Source organism: Schistocerca nitens, chromosome 6 (genome assembly GCF_023898315.1).
Source record: "Schistocerca nitens isolate TAMUIC-IGC-003100 chromosome 6, iqSchNite1.1, whole genome shotgun sequence".
NCBI lineage: Eukaryota > Metazoa > Arthropoda > Insecta > Orthoptera > Acrididae > Schistocerca > Schistocerca nitens.
The window spans coordinates 183,426,608-183,448,105 of NC_064619.1; the positions used below are offsets into that span (position 1 = coordinate 183,426,608).

The 21,498-nt window shown below is 40.6% G+C and overlaps 1 protein-coding gene across 1 annotated transcript; it reads left to right on the forward strand.

The window, feature by feature from the left end:
* Positions 1 to 1,141: 1,141 nt before the first annotated feature.
* LOC126263111 (S-methyl-5'-thioadenosine phosphorylase) lies at positions 1,142 to 20,746 on the forward strand. The gene is made up of 6 exons (XM_049960118.1): positions 1,142 to 1,307; positions 5,332 to 5,477; positions 19,293 to 19,460; positions 19,723 to 19,978; positions 20,052 to 20,261; positions 20,345 to 20,746. Exons 1-6 carry the CDS (start codon positions 1,287 to 1,289, stop codon positions 20,378 to 20,380), a joined length of 837 nt encoding a protein of 278 aa, XP_049816075.1. The 5' UTR covers positions 1,142 to 1,286; the 3' UTR covers positions 20,381 to 20,746.
* The last annotated feature ends 752 nt before the right edge of the window (positions 20,747 to 21,498 follow it).

Here is a 21,498-nt window from a genome sequence, read left to right on the forward strand (position 1 = left end):
CTTATTATTAAATGTTAATTAATGACACACCGGAGGTAAAGCCTTCAAGAGATCCAAAGATGAATGATAATATTATTCAGAACTGGATATGTTCGACATGGTTGGAGACGCCAAGCTACAGCCGGCACGGTAGCTTAGCGTGTTCGGTCAGGAACGAGACTGATCATCCTCTGTTAAAAGAGCGGAGGTCGCATCGGTTGAATTTGGAAGATGTCGTGCTGCATTCGCACAGAACCACTAAGGGGGAAAAGAAGAAAAAAAAAAGAAAAAAGAAAAAAAGAAACGTAGAAACAGATCGAAAGAAAACACTATCTACGACTACTGTTTTTTTTCCATAATTTTCAATAATTTTTTCATCTTCGCTTTTGTAACAGATTCTGTGATTTCCTTATCAGTAAGACACAACATTCGATGTTATACATACATGAGCGCGCCCTCTCAGAAATGAGTTTTTTTCGATTTCGTGACTTGTGTCCGATTAAAAAACAAAGGATAAAATTGCTCGGAATGAAAAGAGCAACGACATTTACGTTCTGGCTTGTCACAAATATCCGGCAGTTTATTTCCATACATATTGCGGTACCCGATTGTGTGGCTAGGCAGGCACTTGACGTGGAAGAGCAGCATAAATTTGTGCGACTGAAACGATTATCAATGACATCTATATTGTCACAAATTTATAGCCGCTATTCCTGTGAATATGTTGTGATTTACTACACTTGCGTTGGTGTCAAGCTCGCTTACTCAAAACGTGCTCTTGGAGACATTACGTAAATTGATTTTACCATCTAATCTGATTTCCAAGTATGCTGAGTTGCTGAGCACAGGGCACACAGCACTGAGCACAGGCGATTAGGCTCAACCTCTGCTTTCAAGTCCCGTGACACCATTCGTGACACAAGTGACAACTTTGAAATTACACATATGAAAAGTATCAATTTTAAGCAGTGACACCAGCACTTGAAACAAGTAACTGACTTATTACATGCAATTATCTGTGCATCTTCTAAGTACACAGCTACACACATAACCCTTTCTAGAAATACAACATTTTTCTCCATCTAGAGTGAGTCTCCGTATGACACTGCCGCCGCTGTTTTATTTTTCAAATGTTTGTCATCAATATACTCTCACGCATCTGTTTCTGCTGCTGAGAATCACGTGTCGCATGGTTTTGTTTATGTTGGAATTGCGCGGGTATTTCCCGACAAATTTGGAACTTTGCTGTCTGACAGAGTCAGAAACTCAGAAACAAGCAACACGATTTAGACCTATAGTGGTATACGATGTCAAAGTACAAGATTAAGGTTAGTGTTACGTGACACCGGTATTTTATCATTTATTGCTAGTCCTTTATTTTCTGTTCTACAAATAGAAAGGTGTAAAGAAACTAAAAATTATATAGGTTATAGAAACACGCACTGGGAAGAACAACGCCAGACACGTTGAGCTGTAATCTGTGGATCATTTCGCTTATTGGTTGTTTTTATTCATCATCGGAATATTTTATAATGATTTTGGACATTGCATTTTAATGTCTTAGTGTAGTCAGAAGTGTAGATTAGGTTGTAAGGTGATAACTTGTTGAGAGTTGGCAAAGCCAACGAATGTGAATGCGAACTGCGGAGTGGTGCAGTTTCTTCATGTTTAAATCGCCTATTACAATAATCGCATTTAGGATCTACCTACTACAAACATAGCTGAACAAAGTTGCTTCACTAATTCCAGGGAATAGATTTTCGAATTAAGGTTGCGAGGTATCTGTAGTCCCAGGAAGTTAACACTTCGGCTTGTAGTATTTCTTTGTGGGAGAAACTTATTTTTCTACCACATACAGGTCTATAACAAATACTGAATTGTATATACAATACTGAGTCAGCAAAATTTAATGGTATGGATAATCCATTTACGTTGAACCATCTGTTGATAGTTTTAAATATTGCATTAGTTGCCTTTTCAGAAAGGGGCCTGGTACCACTCCTACAGTAATAGGCGTACTATCATCCACATATATGACAAAATTCACATTGTCTGACAGTGCAAGTTAAAGATCACTTCTGTATATTGGAACCTGATGGTACACAATGTCTTAATGTTTCAAATTTGGAGTGCCCATCATTGTGTGTCCAACACAAAACTCCGACTCTACTTTGGCATGTGTGCTTTTACATTTGTTTGTGTTTGTTAGCAATACTACACATTTTGATTCCTGAAAGTCAGTCAGCCTACTGGCCAGCAATTCTATCTCACAATTTAGTAGTTTATCTTGCAGATCCAATAAAAATCATGAACTTGCTATCTCTGCAGTCATATAATGTTTTATCGTTTGCATGGAAATATTGCAATTAACACAATTGAAGTATCCGATTCCAGCCGTCTGCGTCGACCAGTGACGTCATGGAATTGTGGTGTGTGATGTCACTACGGCGTGGTGTTTTTGAGTTGGTTGTGTATGTTGATGTCGTGTTGCTGTATTTGATTGCGCCCTCTGGTGGTGGATGTGGACGTGCTGAGTTTAACATGTGGTATTTGGTTCATTTCAGTTTTGGTTGTCATCGTGCTAAAGTGGTTTTGAGTTTAGGTAGTTGGTCTGATAACGTGGGTGCGTTTGTGTGTGGTGTGTTTGCACAGATGTGTGTTGCGAGTGGTGGCCAACCTAGGTGGTATTGCCAGAGGCTTTTGTTGGTAAGTACTTTTTGTTTTGTTCCATAGTAATTGTGATGTTTTTTCTGTTGTATATTTATGACAGGTCGGTTGTGTTTTATTTCATGGGATTAACATGTATTTCGGTTTTTGAGTTGTTAGGGTTTTGGTTCCACTTTTCGGAAATTTAGGAATGGGTTTTTGGTATCTACAACTGTGGTTGAGCTATATAGGTCAAGGGAAATGTCCGATTCCACTTTTTGTGGTTGTAGGTTGATTTTTTGGTATTGATGGTTGTGACTGAGCTAATTGATGTAGGGAAATGTCAGATTCCTGTGGTTTTGTTGGTGTAGCAGAGTGTTTAATTTAATTCAATTTGTTTTAGGATGGTGCAGTGTTTTTTATTGTTATATATTTAACTTGTCCCTGCGCTAATCTTGCAATTTTTTGCGGTTGTCCTGTAAGTTCCATTTTAGTTTTGGAGTGAGACGTTATTTTGTCATTTTTATTTTTGTTCGCATTTGTTGGAGCGTGTGTGTAGTGATGTCATTGTCGCCATATTGTATACGCCGGAACTAGCCATTTTCGCCACATTGATGACATCATGGATCAAAGCAGACGGGTGGAATCGGATGCTTCTGTAATTCCGAAAGCTGTAGCCAGTCAAACTATATTCCCTTTGTGATTTATTGATTATAGTACATAATCTTCTGGGGTAAGTATAGGATGTTCAGTTGAGTCATTTTTGAAAATACAGACAATAGTGGGATGCATCAGTAATTTTTCTCTGATGGCTCCTTACTGTGAAGCGACTTGACAGCAGCATGTTCATGCCTTTTCCACCGTTCAGCTAAACACCATTTGATTATTTTAGCAGGCTGTCTATTGGGAAAGCATTTCATAGTCATAGCTACTTCAAAATTTATTTTTAATACTTTTGCTAACATTAAACTGCTTTTGGAGATGTAGGACATAATGGCATTTTTTCAAACTTGTTTTGGAATACAGTACTTTTCTTAGAAACTGTGGGCTTTCTAAGCTAGTAAGGGACAGACAAGTGTCGACCCTAACATTCCAATCCTTAATAAATTCCTTGCCTGCACTCACCATTTAAAAAAATTTTATTTTCATGAATCATTTTTCTTTTCTCAATTTTTAATTTTTTCTAAACAAGATTTTATATCTTGTGGAGGAAAATACATATATATTTTGATGCTCTGATTAATTTAGTTAAAGTTTTACAGGCAGTTTGTAATAATTTAGCCCAGTCATCATCTGTGTCCCACTGTGCTAATAAGTCTTCTCATAGTTTTCTGTGATATTCTAATTTCATTTAGGAGCAGTAATGCTACTGCGCCACTGCTACGGTCGCAGGTTCGAATCCTGCCGCGGGCATGGATGTGTGTGATGTCCTTAGGTTAGTTAGGTTTAAGTAGTTCTAAGTCTAGGGGACTGATGACCTCAGATGTTAAGTCCCTTAGTGCTCAGAGCCATTTGAACCATTTTGAGCAGTAATGCTCACCATGTCTGTAGCACTCAATAAACCACATGAGCCTTCCCACCCCACCCCCACCCCCCTCCTCCACTGGGTTGTGCTAAATGTTGAGCACATCAGGGAGCTCAGCTTTTGTTTCCTGGTTACAGGCTTGGCGAACCTAGGTTTCCTAATCTGAGGAATGAATGCCATCAGTACTCTGTAACTGTAAGTTCTGGGCATGCTTCAACAACGACCATCTTTCACAGGCATAGAACTTTTTGTGTCACAAGGAATGGGGACCTCAGCTTAACTATCTGGCTTGTAAGGGTGATAAAAATCTCTTAAAGTGAATCTCAAGGCATGCGTGTGTGCCCGAGAGATGCATGGCTGTTGAGGAAGAACCGTCATTAGCACGCAGCCTTTGAAGAACCTGCTGCATTTCAGTTATATAAGACTTAAGCAGGAAAGCTGGGCTCTGTCTGGGTGGACCATTATTTCTCTTGCTGCTCATGAGACAGATATGGAACCTTTGAACTTACTGTTTAAACTCACTGCGGAATCGGTGTACAGCTGGTGGGTATCAGCACCCAATGTAACAAGAGGGCTCATGTCACCAGTCCTCTTGATACAAGGAATTGATTCAAAGACTTTTGTTTCTATTAACAGAATGTTTGCTGCTAGTCAAAATGTGTGCTTAATAGCTAAGAGGAAAGAGGTCAGCTTTGAGAAAGTGTCACCTTTCTACATTCAAAAGAGCTTAGATAGACTGCTGCTCACTGTATAGAGGAGACGGTGAGTCGCAGATGAGCACGACAAAAAGACTGCTATACATTTAAACTTTTGGCCAAAGGGGCTTCCGAAATAATTAAAAAGAAAATGCACATGCACACACACATTCAAACAAGCACATCTTGCACACCCATGACCACTGTTTCTATCCACAGTGGCAGGCCTCAGTGCTCAGATGCAGTGGTCATGGGTGTGTAAGTTGCACTTGGGTGAATGTGTGTATGTGTGTGTATTGCGTACTTCAGAAGGTGTTTAGGCCGAAAGCTTAAATGTATAGTAGCCTTTTTGTTATGCTTGTCTGCGACCCAACGGCTCCTCTATAGAGTGTGTAGCAGGTTATTTATACTTTCATAATATTGTCGTTACTCTATCCTGGAATTTTTATTATTTAAATATATTTGTAAGATTTATAAATTTTACAGATTGGCATAATTGGTGGAACTGGCCTTGCAGACCCAAAATTGTTGGAGGATCAGAAGGAAGTTCATATCGACACACCATTTGGAAAACCGTCAGATGCACTCATTGAAGGAAAGATAAAAGGCATTGATTGTGTCTTCTTAGCGAGGTAGTTGAGCATAAGTTTGCGAGAAACATGTATCTCGTGCATTACTATTTGTATGTAAAGTATTTTGACCATTTTCTCAGTTAGATCATTTTCATATTGTATATTGGCAAGTATATTTTTAACTTTTTTTTAAAGTGACAATGCCAATTTATTTGTTCATAACATCTACACAATGTCTTTAGTATATGTGTATCCATATATTAGTATCAATACAACGCATAGGGTTATACTGAAGTTCACATTAAGGTCTCCAAAGTAATGAGAAATGTTTGTCACAAAAACACCTACATTTCGGAATGTGAGCATAAAAGAGGTTTAAGCACCTTCATACAAGGCAGAAAAAGAACAAATAATTACCTGTTGCCATGGCAAGAATTCCCATGTAATACTGAAACTCAAACTGGTGGAAGACGATATGGCATTTCTAACTCCTAGCTCAAGATAGTGTCTTTCGCAGTCACTTGTACACCTTTGCTTTACTGATTCTAACAATGCATTTTGCACTCAAAATACTAGTAAAATATTGGACACATGAATGTGTGTCATTCCTGTACCCGAGTCTGCTGTGGTTCTATATTGCAAGTGGCATTCAGTAAGTAATGAAACACTTTTTTCTGAAAGCAGGTTTGTTTATTCAGGATTTCAATACACTGTATTATTCCCTACGCTTTTGGCTACAAAACCCAATTTTTCAATCGAATCTCCATTCATTGTGATGGCCTCATGCCACCTTACTGGGAGGACCTTTATGCCCGCATGGTACCACTGAACTGGTTGATGTCGGAGCTGTCAATAACCTCCCCATTGGCCACATACTGCTTCCCACAGAGTGATGGAAATCTGAGATTTGGACTGTAGGGTGAATGAGGAAGAACAGCCCAGTGAAGTTTGGTGAGCACCTCTTGGATAGGCATACCTGTGTGAGGCCGTAACATTGTCATGGAGAAGGAAAAGTTCATTTTCAAAATGGTTCAAGCTCCAAGCACTATGGACTTAACTTATGAGGTCATCAGTCCCCTAGACTTAGAACTGCTTAAACCTAACTAACCTAAGGACATCACACACATCCATTCCTGAGGCAGGATTCGAACGTGCGACCGTAGCAGCAGCGCGGTTCCGTACGGAAGTGCCTAGAACCACTTGGCCACAGCAGCTGGCAATTTCATTTTCATTTTTGTTGTGACAAACATACTGATGTCATTTCTTCAGTTTCCAGAGGGTAGCACAGTACACTTCATAATTGATCATTGCACCTTGAGGGAGGATATCAAATAGAATAACCCCTTCACAGTCACAGAAGGCCATTGTCATAACTTTACTAGCTAAGGGTGTGACTTTGAAGTTTTTCTTTGGAGGAGAGGTGGTGTGGTGCCACTGCATGGAGTGCCATTTTGTTTCCACTTCGGAGAGATGAACCCATGTTTCATCCCCTGTGATGATGATCAACAAAAAATTGTGTCAGCCACACAACAGGCAAACCATTCTGCAGAGACGGTGTTTCTTTGCTCTTTATGGTCTTCATTGATTATAGATGTGTTTGTCAGCACTACCAACAGACTTCCAATTGTGCAGCGAGGTGTTGGATTGTGATCTGTCGATCAACTTGATTGAGTGTGTCCGCACGATCCAGCATTGCAGGAGTCACAGCTGTGTGGACCAGCCGGCACACGGGAGATCGGATGGGTTTCCACAACCTTGCAATGATGACGTATGCCTTGGCCAGTGACTCATCATGCTTTTGTTAATTTCCATATCTCTGCAGATATTCTGCACAAGCACATAGAAAAATCTATGATACTATGGTTTTCCACCAAAAGAAATGGGGTGCAGCTCTCTAGTTGGAATGCACCTCCATTAGAGATGTTTCGGAGACTACGTATAGCAGCACCACCTATTGGAACTTCATGAAACTATAGGGGCTGAAGCAGAAATATTCCACAATATTTTTGCATTACTTACTGAATGCCCCATGTATTATTATTATTATTATTTATAACTATTGGTAGCGAGGCACTCATTGCTTGTCCTTGCGTAGTATAACCATTCATGTTAATTCTACCATTATTCCATTAGCTCTACAAATTTTACAGAAAAATGAGCAGCTAATGGATTAAAACACACTTACAAAATTGTTCTACAGTTTAATGAAATCTGCAGCAAGACACACATGCACACATTTGTATGTGGTACAATATTTTAACCACTTTGGAGTCATTTCGTGTAATCTTACAGGGGGTGATAAGGTGAACATTTCAGAATGTCATATTTGGTACATAAATACCTGCATGTCTTAATGGTAAAATTGCCAAGTGACTGTCATAACTCTGCCCATTTTTGATAAATTCAGATTTGAAAGCTCAAAGATGTGTACCTGATCATCAGTCAGGCATAAGTTCCCCATTTTCAGAGGGCTACCACTTAGTAACGAGTTGATAAGCTACAGACCTAATATGCATCGCGTATGTTGGTCCCTAAGTTGATGTAAGGTATAAAAAGTGCGATACATTTTAGTCCTAGTATTAAGCATAAATAATAACAGAAAGCATTTGGCATTGCAATTAATAGTTCTTACCTTCACTTAAAGATGGCAATTTGGGAAAAAAATGTCAAATTTGGTGAATTTCAAAGTCTTGTCTACCCAGACAGTTGAATATTTGAATCTCAACTTGATTTTTTACTGAAACGTTCACGTAGCTGGTAGCTGTTGTATGTGCAAAAAAGGAATATCCTAACTCACTTTGTTCATTGGCAAAGATTGAAATGAAAATGCCACTTACATAGACTGTCCACATTCAACACTACAGGGAACTGATAAAATAAAAACCATGTGTATTCCTTGAAAACATTGTTCCTGAACTATTTGTTGTTGACCTGTAGGTCAGAACTGTATATAGGTGAGAGCTGGAAACAGTTATCAGTCATTTTTGTTAATGTATTTCACTGTTAAAGGTCTTTTCATTGTAAAGGATTACAAGAATGTGGTGCTATTTGATTATTCTGTTACTCTAAATTAAGAAGAGGACTTAAGTGGGGAAAAAAATGCAAACCATGAGATATTTCAATTTGTTGCATTGTTCCAGTTTGTGCGCGCACTCACACACACACACACACACACACACACACACACACACACACACACACACGCACACACACAGAGAGAGAGAGAGAGAGAGAGAGAGAGAGAGTCAGCAAAGAGCAGTTTCATAAACAAATTCAACTATAAAGAGGGAAATAGTATTTTAAAAACTCTTCCACCTTGTATATAACATTGTTTTCCTAGACATCATCAAAACAAAAAAAAAAAAGAAAGTGAATTCACCTAAAGGGGACAAATAAGATCTTTTCGTAGCACTTATTTTCAAGTTGATACAACCATGCACTGTGACTTTGTAAAAGACATCCCCCTTACAAACAACATTGGAAAAGGGGGACCCAAACAGTTTCTTTCCTACAGGACCATGAAAGGACTTGTGATTCACCAGGAGACATGTGGTTGATATCAATATCTTTAAATCCTTGTGATATCTGGGAAATGTGTCCTATGTACCAGTTTTTATCAAATTTGAAAGCCATGTGCTGCCATAGCAGCAATGGTCCCATTTGTGTCTGTTGAGTGGTGTTAGTAGCAGGTGCATGGTGTGAACGTTTTCCTGGGACTGTGCTCACTAAAGTGCACCTGTGCTCCAAGAGTCCTTCATACGATTTGATCTCCTGCGTAAGAAACAAAATACTAACTTGATACTGGCAAATCAAATCTCCATGGTTCAGGCATCTGTGGCCACCTCTTTTCCCTCCACAAGATATTGATACTGTGCAATGCCACCTATGTACACCATATCTTCCATATTGGAACTTTCACCCTCCAGTACCTGGAAGAGCACTCCAGGCACCACATTCAAAAGCTCTCAAATTATTCTCATCTCAGAACATTGCTACCTATCAACACACAATGAAGTGCCTCTGCAACTCTTCATAGCATCCTCCAGTCCCTATTCAAATCCATGGAGGCATCTCAGAATCTTTCCTCAAATTGCATCTCCCTTCTCACTCCAATAGCCACTTTCAGCTTGCTTCCAAAATTCATAAACCCGACACCCTCCATGCCTCATGTCCAGGATGTGGAACTTTGAGCTGAGGAGGACCAGTTGAAGTGTGTGGGAGAGTGTGTGTTGGGTCTTTGGAAGAATAAGGATAGGTTATCTGTGTCATAGGTCCACCATGAATCATCAATTAACTTGAAGCAGACAAGGGGTTTGGGTGGCTAGAAACATTTTCTCTAGACGGCTCACAATGAAATTTGCATAGGATGATTCCATGCGGGTGTCCACAGCTGTGCCAAAGGTATGTTCAATCATCTCCCTCTCAAAGATGTAGTAGTTATGAATAGGCCATAGTTAGTTAGAGGTATAAGGAATGAGGTAGCGGGTCTGGAGTTGAAACGATGTTGGAAGAGGTAATGTTTGATAGTGGCAGGCACAAAGATATGGGAGAAGTTTGTTTAAAGGGAGATGGCATAAACTGTAACAAATGAGGTCGAAGTGGTGATGGTGTGAGGATAGTGGAGAGCCAGCCTAGGAAGTAGTTCACATCTTCAATATTAGAGGCATGTAGGGTGTTGGGTTTATGAATTTTGGAAGCAAGCTGAAAGTGGCTATTGGAGTGAGGAGGGAGATGCAATTTAAGGAAAGATTTCAGCTCCATGCCCGTGTTCACCAACTTATCAAACAACGGAAGCAGGACTGTTGGGAGAGATAAGTCTCGACCATTGGGTGCCATATGTCACCTTCCCAAGTCTGGGCCAAGATCAAATGTCTTTTCAGGTACCAGACCCCAACAGGTGTTCCTGGTGTTACCATAAATGGCGTGTTATCTACAGACACAAACGTGATTGCCAAGCACTTTGCTAGGCACTTTGCTTGAGCCTCTGCATCGGAGAATCACCCCCCAACTTTTCGCACTCTCAAATGGCAGCTGGAAGGGAGCGTCCTCTCATTCACTACACACCACAGTGAATCCTATAATGCCCCATTTACAGAGTGGGATCTCCTCAGTACCCTTGCACATTGCCCCGACACAGCTCCTGGGTCTGATCGGATCCACAGCCAGATGATTAAACATCTCTCATCTGACTGCAAGCCACATCTCCTCATTGTCTTTGACCTGATCTGGTGCAATGGCATGAGAGCATCATCATTCTGGTGCTCAAACCCGGTAAAAACCCATTTGATGTGGATAGCTATCAGCCTCACCAAGGTTCTTTGTAAGCTGCTGGAACGCATGGTACGTCGGCGATTGGGTCGGGTCCTGGAGTCACGTAACCTACTGGCCCCATGTCAGGGCGGCTTCTGCCAGGGTCACTCTAACACTGATAATCTTGTGTCCCTTGAGTCTGTCATCCGAACAGCCTTTTCCAGATGGCAACACCTGGTTGCTGTCTTTTTTTTACTTACATAAAGCATACGACACGACCTGGCAACATAATATCCTTGCCACATCGTATGAGTGGGGTCTCCGGGGCCCACTCTCGATTTTTATCCAAAAATTCCTGTCGCTCCGTGCTTTCTGTTTCCATGTTGGTGCCTCCCATAGTTCCCATCCATATCCAGCAGAATGGAGTCCCGCAGGGCTCTGCATTGAGTGTTTCTCTATTTTTAGTGGCCATTAACGGTTTATCAGCAGCTGTCCGGCCCTCCGTCTCACCTTCTCTGTATGCAGACGACTTCTGCATTTCGTACTGCTGCTCCAGTACTGGTGTTGTGGAGCGTCGCCTACAGGGAGCAATCCACAAGGCGCAGTCATGGGCTCGAGCCCAAGGCTTCCAGTTTTCAACCGCAGCACCTCAATGCCCTCCGTTGCCTGAGCAACACCCTTTGGGGTGCAAATCGCTCTATGCTGCAGCTCTACAGAGCCCTTGTCCAATCCCGAATTGACTATGGGAGAGTGGCTTATGGTTCGACAGCGCCTTCAGCGTTGCATTTACTCGACCCTGTGCACCACTGCGGGGTTCACCCAGGAACTTGTAGGATGAGTTTGGTGACCAGCATACTGGTGGAGGCTGGAGTCCCTCCATTGCGGATCCAACATGCTCAACTGCTCGCCAGTTACGTTGCACACATTCGTAGTTCTACCGAGCATCCAAATTACCGTCTCCTTTCGCCGCCCGCAGTAGTCCAACTCCCGCCCAGGTCAGGGCTAACAATTGCTGTTCACGTGTAGTCCCTTCTGTCTGAACTGAAGTCCTTCCCCTTACCACCTCTACTTGCAGTCCATTCACGTATGCCTTGGCCACAGCTTTGTCTAGACCTTTCACGTGGCCCTAAGGACTCCGTTACTCCTGCCGCTCTCTACTGTCACTTCCTCTCAATTCTTGACGTGTTTCGGGACTCTGAAGTGGTTTACATGTGATGAAACATAATCATTCCTTCAGGTCAACAGATAAATTGACTGTGATCATTTCATTAAATTTGTGAGGAACTGAAAAATGCGAAGTACATTTCATTTATGATGGACGCTTCTAATCACAAAAGTGTAAATTTGATATCAGCACTTGTTAGATGTTTTCTGACAAGTAAGGGTGATTGAATCCAGAATATAACAGGTGAAACAGTTGATGTTATAACCAATTTTATCATGAAAGTTCTTAATAAGTATCATCTGAGGGATGACATTGTTGCAGTCTGTGGTGACAACTGCAACACAAATGTTGGGGGTGCAGGGAGAAAGGGACAAAACACATATAGGAAACAATGAGTCACCAATAGACACAACAAAAAGAGTACTGAACACGCAAGCTTTGGACGGAAGGCCCTCTTCTGAAATAGACAATAGACACACACATTCATAGAAACTTAGCTCACACAACATGAGGACTGTCTCTGGCTGCCGAGGCCAGACTGCCCTGGCCTCCGCAGCCAGACACAGTGGTCATGTGTTTGTGAGCTGATCACCATTTGCGTGAATGTGTGTGTGTATGTTGTCTATTTCAGAAGGATGCCGCCTGGCCGAAAGCTTAGTTGTGCCTGTCTGCGTCTCGGCATCTTCACTATGTGGTGAATGACAGTCTATCCATTTTGTAATATTGTTATTATTCCATCCTGCATTTTCCATTGTTTAATCTGTCCTTTGCATAATATTGTCTTTGTTCCATCCTAGATTTTCCATTGTTTGTTTTTGATAGATTTATTAATACTAAAATCTTAGTTTTTGTCTCAATAAAAGTGTTCTAGCTTAAAATTATTCTTTAGGGATCCTCAAAACACTGCTTTGGCTCTATTTTATTCAGAGCCAAATGAAAATGCTTTTATCAAGAATAAAAACCTATTGAGGCAGCAAGTACGTCTACAAATTAAGTTTTGGAGGAGGCTGAAGTATTGATAAGGAAAGTAAAAATGAGGAAGGAGGAAAGCTTTCAAACAAAGAATATTCTGTGTTTGATAAGTATGTTGCAAGAATGTGGCATGCTCAAAGATTCTGATTCCTTGAACAGTTCAAGATTATTTTATTTGGCATTATCAGACTGTACTGAAAAATGGGCTTAACCATTTCATGTGCTTGAAACCATTCGAATGGGTTCAGCTCAGATATCTTCCGCTCTGGAAGTTGGTTCAGTAAAGTCTGTTAAACTTAACATAGTTTGATGGAAATATTCTGAAAGAAGTGTATAAGAAGAACTTTTTAAGAAGTTAACCATATTAAAAAGTACGTGAAGTGAAAATCCGTGAATTAAGTACTGTTCCATGTGTTAGTGAAAAATGATCTACCATTTTCAACTACTTTACATCTCAAGACATCTACTGCAAAAATTTGCAAATTATGTGGACTGATGAAAAGAATACTACATGTGTTGATTTTTATAAAATTCTGTTTGAAAATATAAAACTCTGGAATGACACACTCAAGCTAGCTGTTTCGAGCAAAACTTTGTCACAGTGATAGAGGACACTTTTTTTGGCAGCATCATTGGGGCATAGCTGGTACAAATATAGTAACAAGCTTGTATTTCTTCACATTAATGTGTTCCAAAATTTCTGATTGACCTCCGCTTTTCATCCTTTATAATGGCACAATTGTGCAAAATATAATTGAGAGTGAGAAATAAGTAACCTCTGTAAAATATAATTGAGAGTGAGAAATAAGTAACTTTTTTAAGTAATAATCATTGTCTACCCTAGTTACAGACCTTTTATTATTACCAAACATTGAAAGTGAGGTTATGACATCATCTTTGATATAAAAAGTTGGGATATGATATAAAAATCAATCTTAAGGTTTATCAATGGTGAAAGCAAAAATTAAAAATTAATGCTCTTGAAAAAGTTTGCATGGTAAATTGCTGAGAAGTAAAGCAATAGGAAAAACATTTCAAAACATTGACATTTATTTGTTAAAAGAAGGTATATGCACACACATACATCAAAGTATATATAGAACCACTGAGTACTACTATACCTGACTCCCTTCCCCCCCTCTCTGTCTCTCTTCTGAAGTACCAAATAATGTCAAAACAATTGTACTTCCCTTCTGTGATAAAGATGACATTTTTCCGGTTGAAAAACAGTTATTTAATGAAAATTGTTATTATTATATATATATATATATATTAATAGAGGGAAACATTCCACGTGGGAAAAATATATCTAAAAACAAAGATGATGTGACTTACCAAACGAAAGCGCTGGCACGTCGATAAACACACAAACAAACACAAACATACACACAAAATTCAAGCTTTCGCAACAAAGTGTTGCCTCATCAGGAAAGAGGGAAGGAGAGGGAAAGACGAAAGGACATCCTTTCGTCTTTCCCTCTCCTTCCCTCTTTCCTGATGAGGCAACACTTTGTTGCGAAAGCTTGAATTTTGTGTGTATGTTTGTATATATATATATATATAATATATACCCACACTGTAGAAGTTTTCATTGTCTACATATTTTAAAACTTACACCATTTTTCACTTTCAGATATCTGACCCATAGGAAAAATATACAAGTCCTCATGGAGCCTTTGCAGTACGTCTTGAAAACAAGTCCAACAATAATAAAGACTAAGAAGCCAAAAAGTGATTAATCCAGTAATCGACTCATATATATTATACATTTGTTAGTAATGTTTAAAAAACCAAAGCGACATACATAACCCTGAGAAGTCATATAACAGAACACACACAGGGCTGCAAATGTTGGGAAATGCCCCAACAGTGGATGACAAATGTTGAATATGTGACGTCACCAGATGACATGCCTCACCGCACATGCAGAGATTGTGATGGTCAATCCTTCCCTCACCAGTAGAGGGTTGTGCTACATATCATTCCATTAGGCTGCTCTGTTTTTGAACAACTTTTGTGAATATGGTCGGTTGTAAACGTAGAAGTTACAAAATTACTGTCCTCGCTTTAACCAAGCAAAATCTGTTCATATTATGTCCCCCCCCCCTTTTGTCCCTTCCCTTTTTTTTTTTTTTTTTTAGTAAAGAACATGTAGGTCAGTCACTGGTAACAGTGTGACTCAGGTTCAATGTATTGGCAGTTACACTGGTTATTAATATACCAGCATTTCACCTTTTTAATGGGTAACACTCACTTACATTAACCTATGATCTTGCAATGTTGATCACTTAACTACATTACCTAGACAAATGTATTCCCGAAATTTCATTACTATAAAGATAGTGTTCTCAAGAAACCACAATGTTGATATCTCATTCTATTTGATAGACGTCATGTGTTAATGCCATCATTTGAAATGCATTGCATTGCATTCGATTCTGTTAAGTGTGATTCAAACTTTGTGTCACCCTTGGATGTAGCATCATCACAAACTGCTCATGTGTTAGTCTAGAATGTTTAAACAGCTGTAAATTGTAGGCTCTCAAACAATTATTAGAAGCCTTTAGCAGTTTATAAGGATAAATGCTGCATTAGCTTTCTCCAAAAAGTATTTCTCCATGTGTCTGTGTTGTGATCGATTTTGTCAGCGAATACCACTGTAGTCTAAAGCTGTGCTTCACTCTGTGAATTTGCACATATCCACTGTCACATCCTTACAGACACCTGGATGGCATCAAATGGTTTTGCAGGCTTTGTAAGTGTGTGTGCTGCATGACGTAATTGTTCTAGTTGGCCCCATAGATAATAAACCAAAAGATTGAAGTCATGCGATTGTGAAGGCAATGGATCTTTTCCTCCTCTACCTTATCCCTCTCTTGATGGACATCTTCCAGTCATCTTGAACAATGTTACTGAAATGTGTTGGAACCCAAACATGCATAAACCTCTTGCTACAAGATGAGACCCTGCAAATATGAGGAAGTAAGTCTGGAGAAATATATCAGCAAAGTCCTCGTAAATCCGTAAGACATGCTGTGAGGACGTATGGATCTCACCCAATACCACCTACAGAAGTGAATACTGTCCAATGAAGCAGTCTTCCCGCTATATCCTTTAACTCACTGTTGACACATTGTTTTTGCCATGCTTGCTTACAAATTTTGAAACTTTTTTAAATGTTGGTAGCGTTGTTTTTAAAGATAGTGTTTCTGTGCATATTTGAGAATCCCTAATCAAAGTCCTCAATCTTTCCTCTCCCACATCCACACCGGCTGTTCAGAGCATCCTCCTACAGGCCATCCGCAAATTAGGACAGCATGCCACCCTCCACCTTAAAAAAAACTATCCAATCTCCTGGTTTCCCACCTCCGGAAAGGCAACTCACTCACCCTTCACAACCTTTCCAGCAAACCTCAACCTCCTCTCATTGCACACAAACCCAGTCTCTCCCATCTACTCAATCTCCCACTTCCAGCTCCACTCCCTCCAAAACCTCAAAATTCCAATCAACACAATCTGGAACCACAACACCTAATTCAGTAGTTAACCTTTCCTCCAAACCTCTCTCCCAATCCGAAACCTCTGTCCTATCCAAAGGCCTCACCTTCAGCCCCACTCCCAGATTCAACCAAACAGCCCTCGTCAAAGATTTACTGTCCTACCCTCGTACTCTCTGCTGGAAATATCACTTTGCCACGAAGAAAAATGATCCTAATCCTACTCCTAATGATCCACCTCCCCAAGACACTATCCAAATTGAACCCTGCCTGGAACAGTTCCGTCCTCCGTCACAGCGGGACCCACCTCCTCTTCCTCAAAATCACCCCCTCCAAACCTTCCAGGAATTTCTGACTTCCAGCCTTGCCTCTCAGTCCTTCTTAAAAAACCTTAATCCTACTCCCAACATCACCACTGCTGAAGCCCAAGCTATCCGTGATCTGAAGGCTGACCGTTCCATCGTCATTCTTCCGGCAGACAAGGGTTCCACAACAGTGGTACTTGATCGTCGGGAGTATGTGGCTAAGGGACTGCGTCAGCTTTCAGACAACACCACATACAAAGTTTGCCAAGGTAATCCCATTCCTGATGTCCAGGCGAAGCTTCAAGGAATCCTCAGAACCTTGGGCCCCCTACAAAACCTTTCACCTGACTCCATCAACCTCCTGACCCCACCGACACCCCACACCCCTACCTTCTACCTTCTTCCTAAAATTCACAAACCCAATCATCCCGGCTGCCCCTGCCCCATTGTAGCTGGTTACCAAGCCCCCACAGAACGTATCTCTGCCTACGTAGATCAACACCTTCAACCCATTACATGCAGTCTCCCATCCTTCATCAAAGACACCAACCACTTTCTCGAACGCCTGGAACCCTTACCCAGTCTGTTTCCCCTGGAAACCATCCTTGTAACCATTGATGCCACTTCCTTATACACAAATATTCCGCACGTCCAGGGCCTCGCTGCGATGGAGCACTTCCTTTCATGCCGATCACCTGCCACCCTACCTAAAACCTCTTTCCTCATTACCTTAGCCATCTTCATCCTGACCCACAACTTCTTCACTTTTGAAGGCCAGACATACCAACAATTAAAGGGAACAGCCATGGGTACCAGGATGGCCCCCTCGTACGCCAACCTATTCATGGGTCGCTTAGAGGAAGCCTTCTTCGTTACCCAGGCCTGCAAACCCAAAGTTTGGTACAGATTTATTGATGACATCTTTATGATCTGGACTCACAGTGAAGAAGAACTCCAGAATTTCCTCTCCAACCTCAACTCCTTTGGTTCCATCACATTCACCTGGTCCTACTCTAAATCCCATGCCACTTTCCTTGACATTGACCTCCATCTGTCTAATGGCCAGCTTCACACGTCCGTCCACATTAAACCCACCAACAAGCAACAGTACCTCCATTATGACAGCTGCCACCCATTCCACATCAAACGGTCCCTTCCCTACAGCCTAGGTCTTCGTGGCAAACGAATCTGCTCCAGTCTGGAATCCCTGAACCATTACACCAACCACCTGAAAACAACTTTCGCATCCCGCAACTACCCTCCCGACCTGGTACAGAAGCAAATAACCAGAGCCACTTCCTCATCCCTTCAAACCCAGAACCTCCCACAGAAGAACCCCAAAAGTGCCCCAATTGTGACAGGATACTTTCCGGGACTGGATCAGACTCTGAATGTGGCTTTCCAGCAGGGATACGACTTCCTCAAATCCTGCCCTGAAATGAGATCCATCCTTCATGAAATCCTCCCCACTCCACCAAGAGTGTCTTTCCGCCGTCCACCTAACCTTCGTAACCTCTTAGTTCATCCCTATGAAATCTCCAAACCACCTTCCCTACCCTCTGGCTCCTACCCTTGTAACCGCCCCCAGTGTAAAACCTGTCCCATGCACCCTCCCACCACCACCACCACCACCTACTCCAGTCCTGTAACCCGGAAGGTGTACACGTTCAAAGGCAGAGCCACGTGTGAAAGCACCCACGTGATTTACCAACTGACCTGCCTACACTGTGAAGCTTTCTATGTGGGAATGACCAGCAACAAACTGTCCATTCGCATGAATGGACACAGGCAGACAGTGTTTGTTGGTAATGAACATCACCCTGTGGCTAAACATGCCTGTTTTAAGGGAGAGGGTAAGGAGTCATTCCAATCCCAGGAGCGGAAACACTTACCTTAGGGGGAAAAAAGGAAAAAAGGACAGGTATATACTCGCGCACGCACACACATATCCAGCCGCACATACTGTGTCTGTGTATGTGCGGATGGATATGTGTGTGTGTGTGCGAGTGTATACCTGTCCTTTTTTCCCCCTAAGGTAAGTCTTTCCGCTCCTGGGATTGGAATGACTCCTTACCCTCTCCCTTAAAACCCATATCCTTTCGTCTTTCCCTCTCCTTCCCTCTTTCCTGATGAGGCAACAGTTTGTTGCGAAAGCTTGAATTTTGTGTGTATGTTTGTATTTGTTTGTGTGTCTATCGACCTGCCAGCACTTTTGTTCGGCAAGTCACATATGTCTGCTTGTGAGATGTCTGCTTGTGTGTGTATATGTGTGGATGGATATGTGTGTGTGTGCGAGTGTATACCCGTCCTTTTTTCCCCCTAAGGTAAGTCTTTCCGCTCCTGGGATTGGAATGACTCCTTACCCTCTCCCTTAAAACCCACATCCTTTGGTCGTTCCCTCTCCTTCCCTCTTTCCTGATGAGGCAACAGTTTGTTGCGAAAGCTTGAATTTTGTGTTTATGTTTGTGTTTGTTTGTGTGTCTATCGATGTGCCAGCGCTTTCGTTTGATAAGTCACATCATCTTTGTTTTTAGATATTTTTTTCCCACGTGGAATGTTTCCCTCTATTATATATATATATAATCACGCACAAACACATATTTTCATACCTATAGATTCAAAAACTGTGTATCATGTAATAGGCTTATACTGTCTTTAGAGCTGAACATAGTTTTTTCCATTTCAGGCATGGCCGTAAACACACAATTATGCCATCTGCTGTAAATTACAGAGCAAATATTTGGGCTCTTCGGGAGGTTGGGTGTACTCACATACTTGCTTCAACAGCAAGTGGCTCCTTGAAAGAGGAATTACATCCTGGGGACATAGTTGTATTAGATTCCTTTATTGATAGGTAAGTATATTACATAAGATTGTATAAATAAAAAAAATCTACTCTTCAAGTGTCGGCAGGGGAACACACACACACTTGGCTCCAAAAGCTTGTAAAAGTTAAATCCTTTTGTGTGTGTGTTCCACTGCTGCCACTTGATGAGTAGATTTTTTAATCTGTCCATTTACATTATATTATCAATAATTGATTATTTTTGTTGTTATAAGATTGTAAAAAGTGGAATGATCATTAATTTAATTTTTAATGGATAAAAAAAATCCAGGACCCAAGGAAGGAAGCAGACCTTCTATGATGATACATCAAAGTTAGCTGTTGGGATCTGTCACCTCCCCATGAATCCTGCATATTGTCCTGTAACACGGGATGTTGTTTTGAAGGCTGCACAGGATCTGAAAATTCAGTGTCATCCTACTGGGACATCCTTATGCATTGAAGGTCCTCGTTTTTCTTCTCTTGCAGAAAGCAAACTTTTTCGAACCTGGGGTGCAGATTCAATAAATATGACCACTGTACCAGAGGTAAAAATTCTTTATTGTACAGGACCAACACATTTTTCATTATTCTTTGTCTACATTGTGAATATTGTTACAGGTTGTTCTTGCTAAGGAAGCTGGTCTGTGTTATGTTGCAATTGCCCTGATTACAGATTATGACTGTTGGAAAGAAACTGGTGAGACTGTGTGTGTTGAAGATGTTATGAAGACATTTAAAAAAAATATTGAGAAAGTTGTGAATTTAATCTCACATTCAGTAACACTAATTGCTCAGCATCAGTGGGATAAGACTATTGATGGATTACGGGTAATTAACATAGTGGTTTTTATTTTTTTAGATTCTGTCTATTGTGAATGTAAAGTGTAAACTTATTTTGTTTCTTTTTTTAGGAGACTGTCAAGAATAGTATCATGCTACCTCATTGACAGTAAGCATTATCAAAGTTAAAGTCAGAAGAAATGAAGTATTATGCTCAGCGTTATGCCATTGGTCTAAACACTGAAGAAATAAAGATTTTTTTTACAATTAAATAACAATAATTGTAACAATGTAAGCATTCCTGTTACATTTTATAATTTAGATGTGGATTGTGAACATGTTATGGACAAATGTGTCCAACAAGAAGGGAATGAATGAGAATGTCAGTTCATCATTTGTCTTACTAAGATTTTCTTAGGTAGGAAATTATACCCACAAAATGTGTATTTTTATTATTGTGGATTTTTTAATACCAACGTGTATTTTTCAATTGATCAGTCTTGTGTGGTTGGAAATAAAGGGTTGAAATATAACTGCATTGCTACCAATTAATACGAAAAACTGGAACGGATTGACAGTGGGTACTGTGTCCAGAAACAAGATTTGTCCAGAAACAAGATTGCAAATGAATTTTGTGACCACCAGACTGAAATCCATTGAATTGCAGTGAAGGATTCAAAATGCACCTGGCATTATGTCGTGAATTTGCAGACCTAGTCCAGTGCATCCTTCATGAGTAGAAGCCTGACTTCAGGCTCAAGGGCAACAGTTCTTATGAAGCTATACTTTTGTCCAAAAAGCTCTTACTTATTGTTGTATTTCTGTGATAGTTTAATTTTGTGTAATTGATTTCAAATAAGATTACAAAAATGTAATATTTCAGTGGTCAACAATATTTGTTGTATAGTTCTTGAGTCACAGATTCTTATTTACTGCCAAAGTGAGCAGTGCTGTGCTTTGGAAAACTTATGTACCACTTTTTATCAACACCAACCAGGAACATCATGGACAGTTCCCTTGTAATTTCCAAACTTGCTCCAACACTTTGATGATAATTATTGACTAAGCAAACAAAATATGAAAGGAAATGCCACCTGTAGTTGACATTACCACATGTGCCTCACTACCTTGTATAAATAAAATGTCCACCATCTCAAATTTCTGCACTATGAGGATAGCATGATTTGTATCAATCAGTCCTCCTTAAGAAGCCTAAAATACATATGTGGACTGTCAGATTTGCAGTGCGCATGTGAGTGCTTTTAAATTTATCTTCAGTGGTATG

Coding starts and splice junctions, on each gene's coding strand:
- LOC126263111 (XM_049960118.1), top strand. CDS start 1,287: ATGTCAAAGTACAAGATTAAG. Junction 19,461..19,722: donor TTAGATTCCTTTATTGATAG/GTAAGTATATTA, acceptor AAAAAAATCCAG/GACCCAAGGAAGGAAGCAGA. Junction 19,979..20,051: donor ATATGACCACTGTACCAGAG/GTAAAAATTCTT, acceptor ATATTGTTACAG/GTTGTTCTTGCTAAGGAAGC.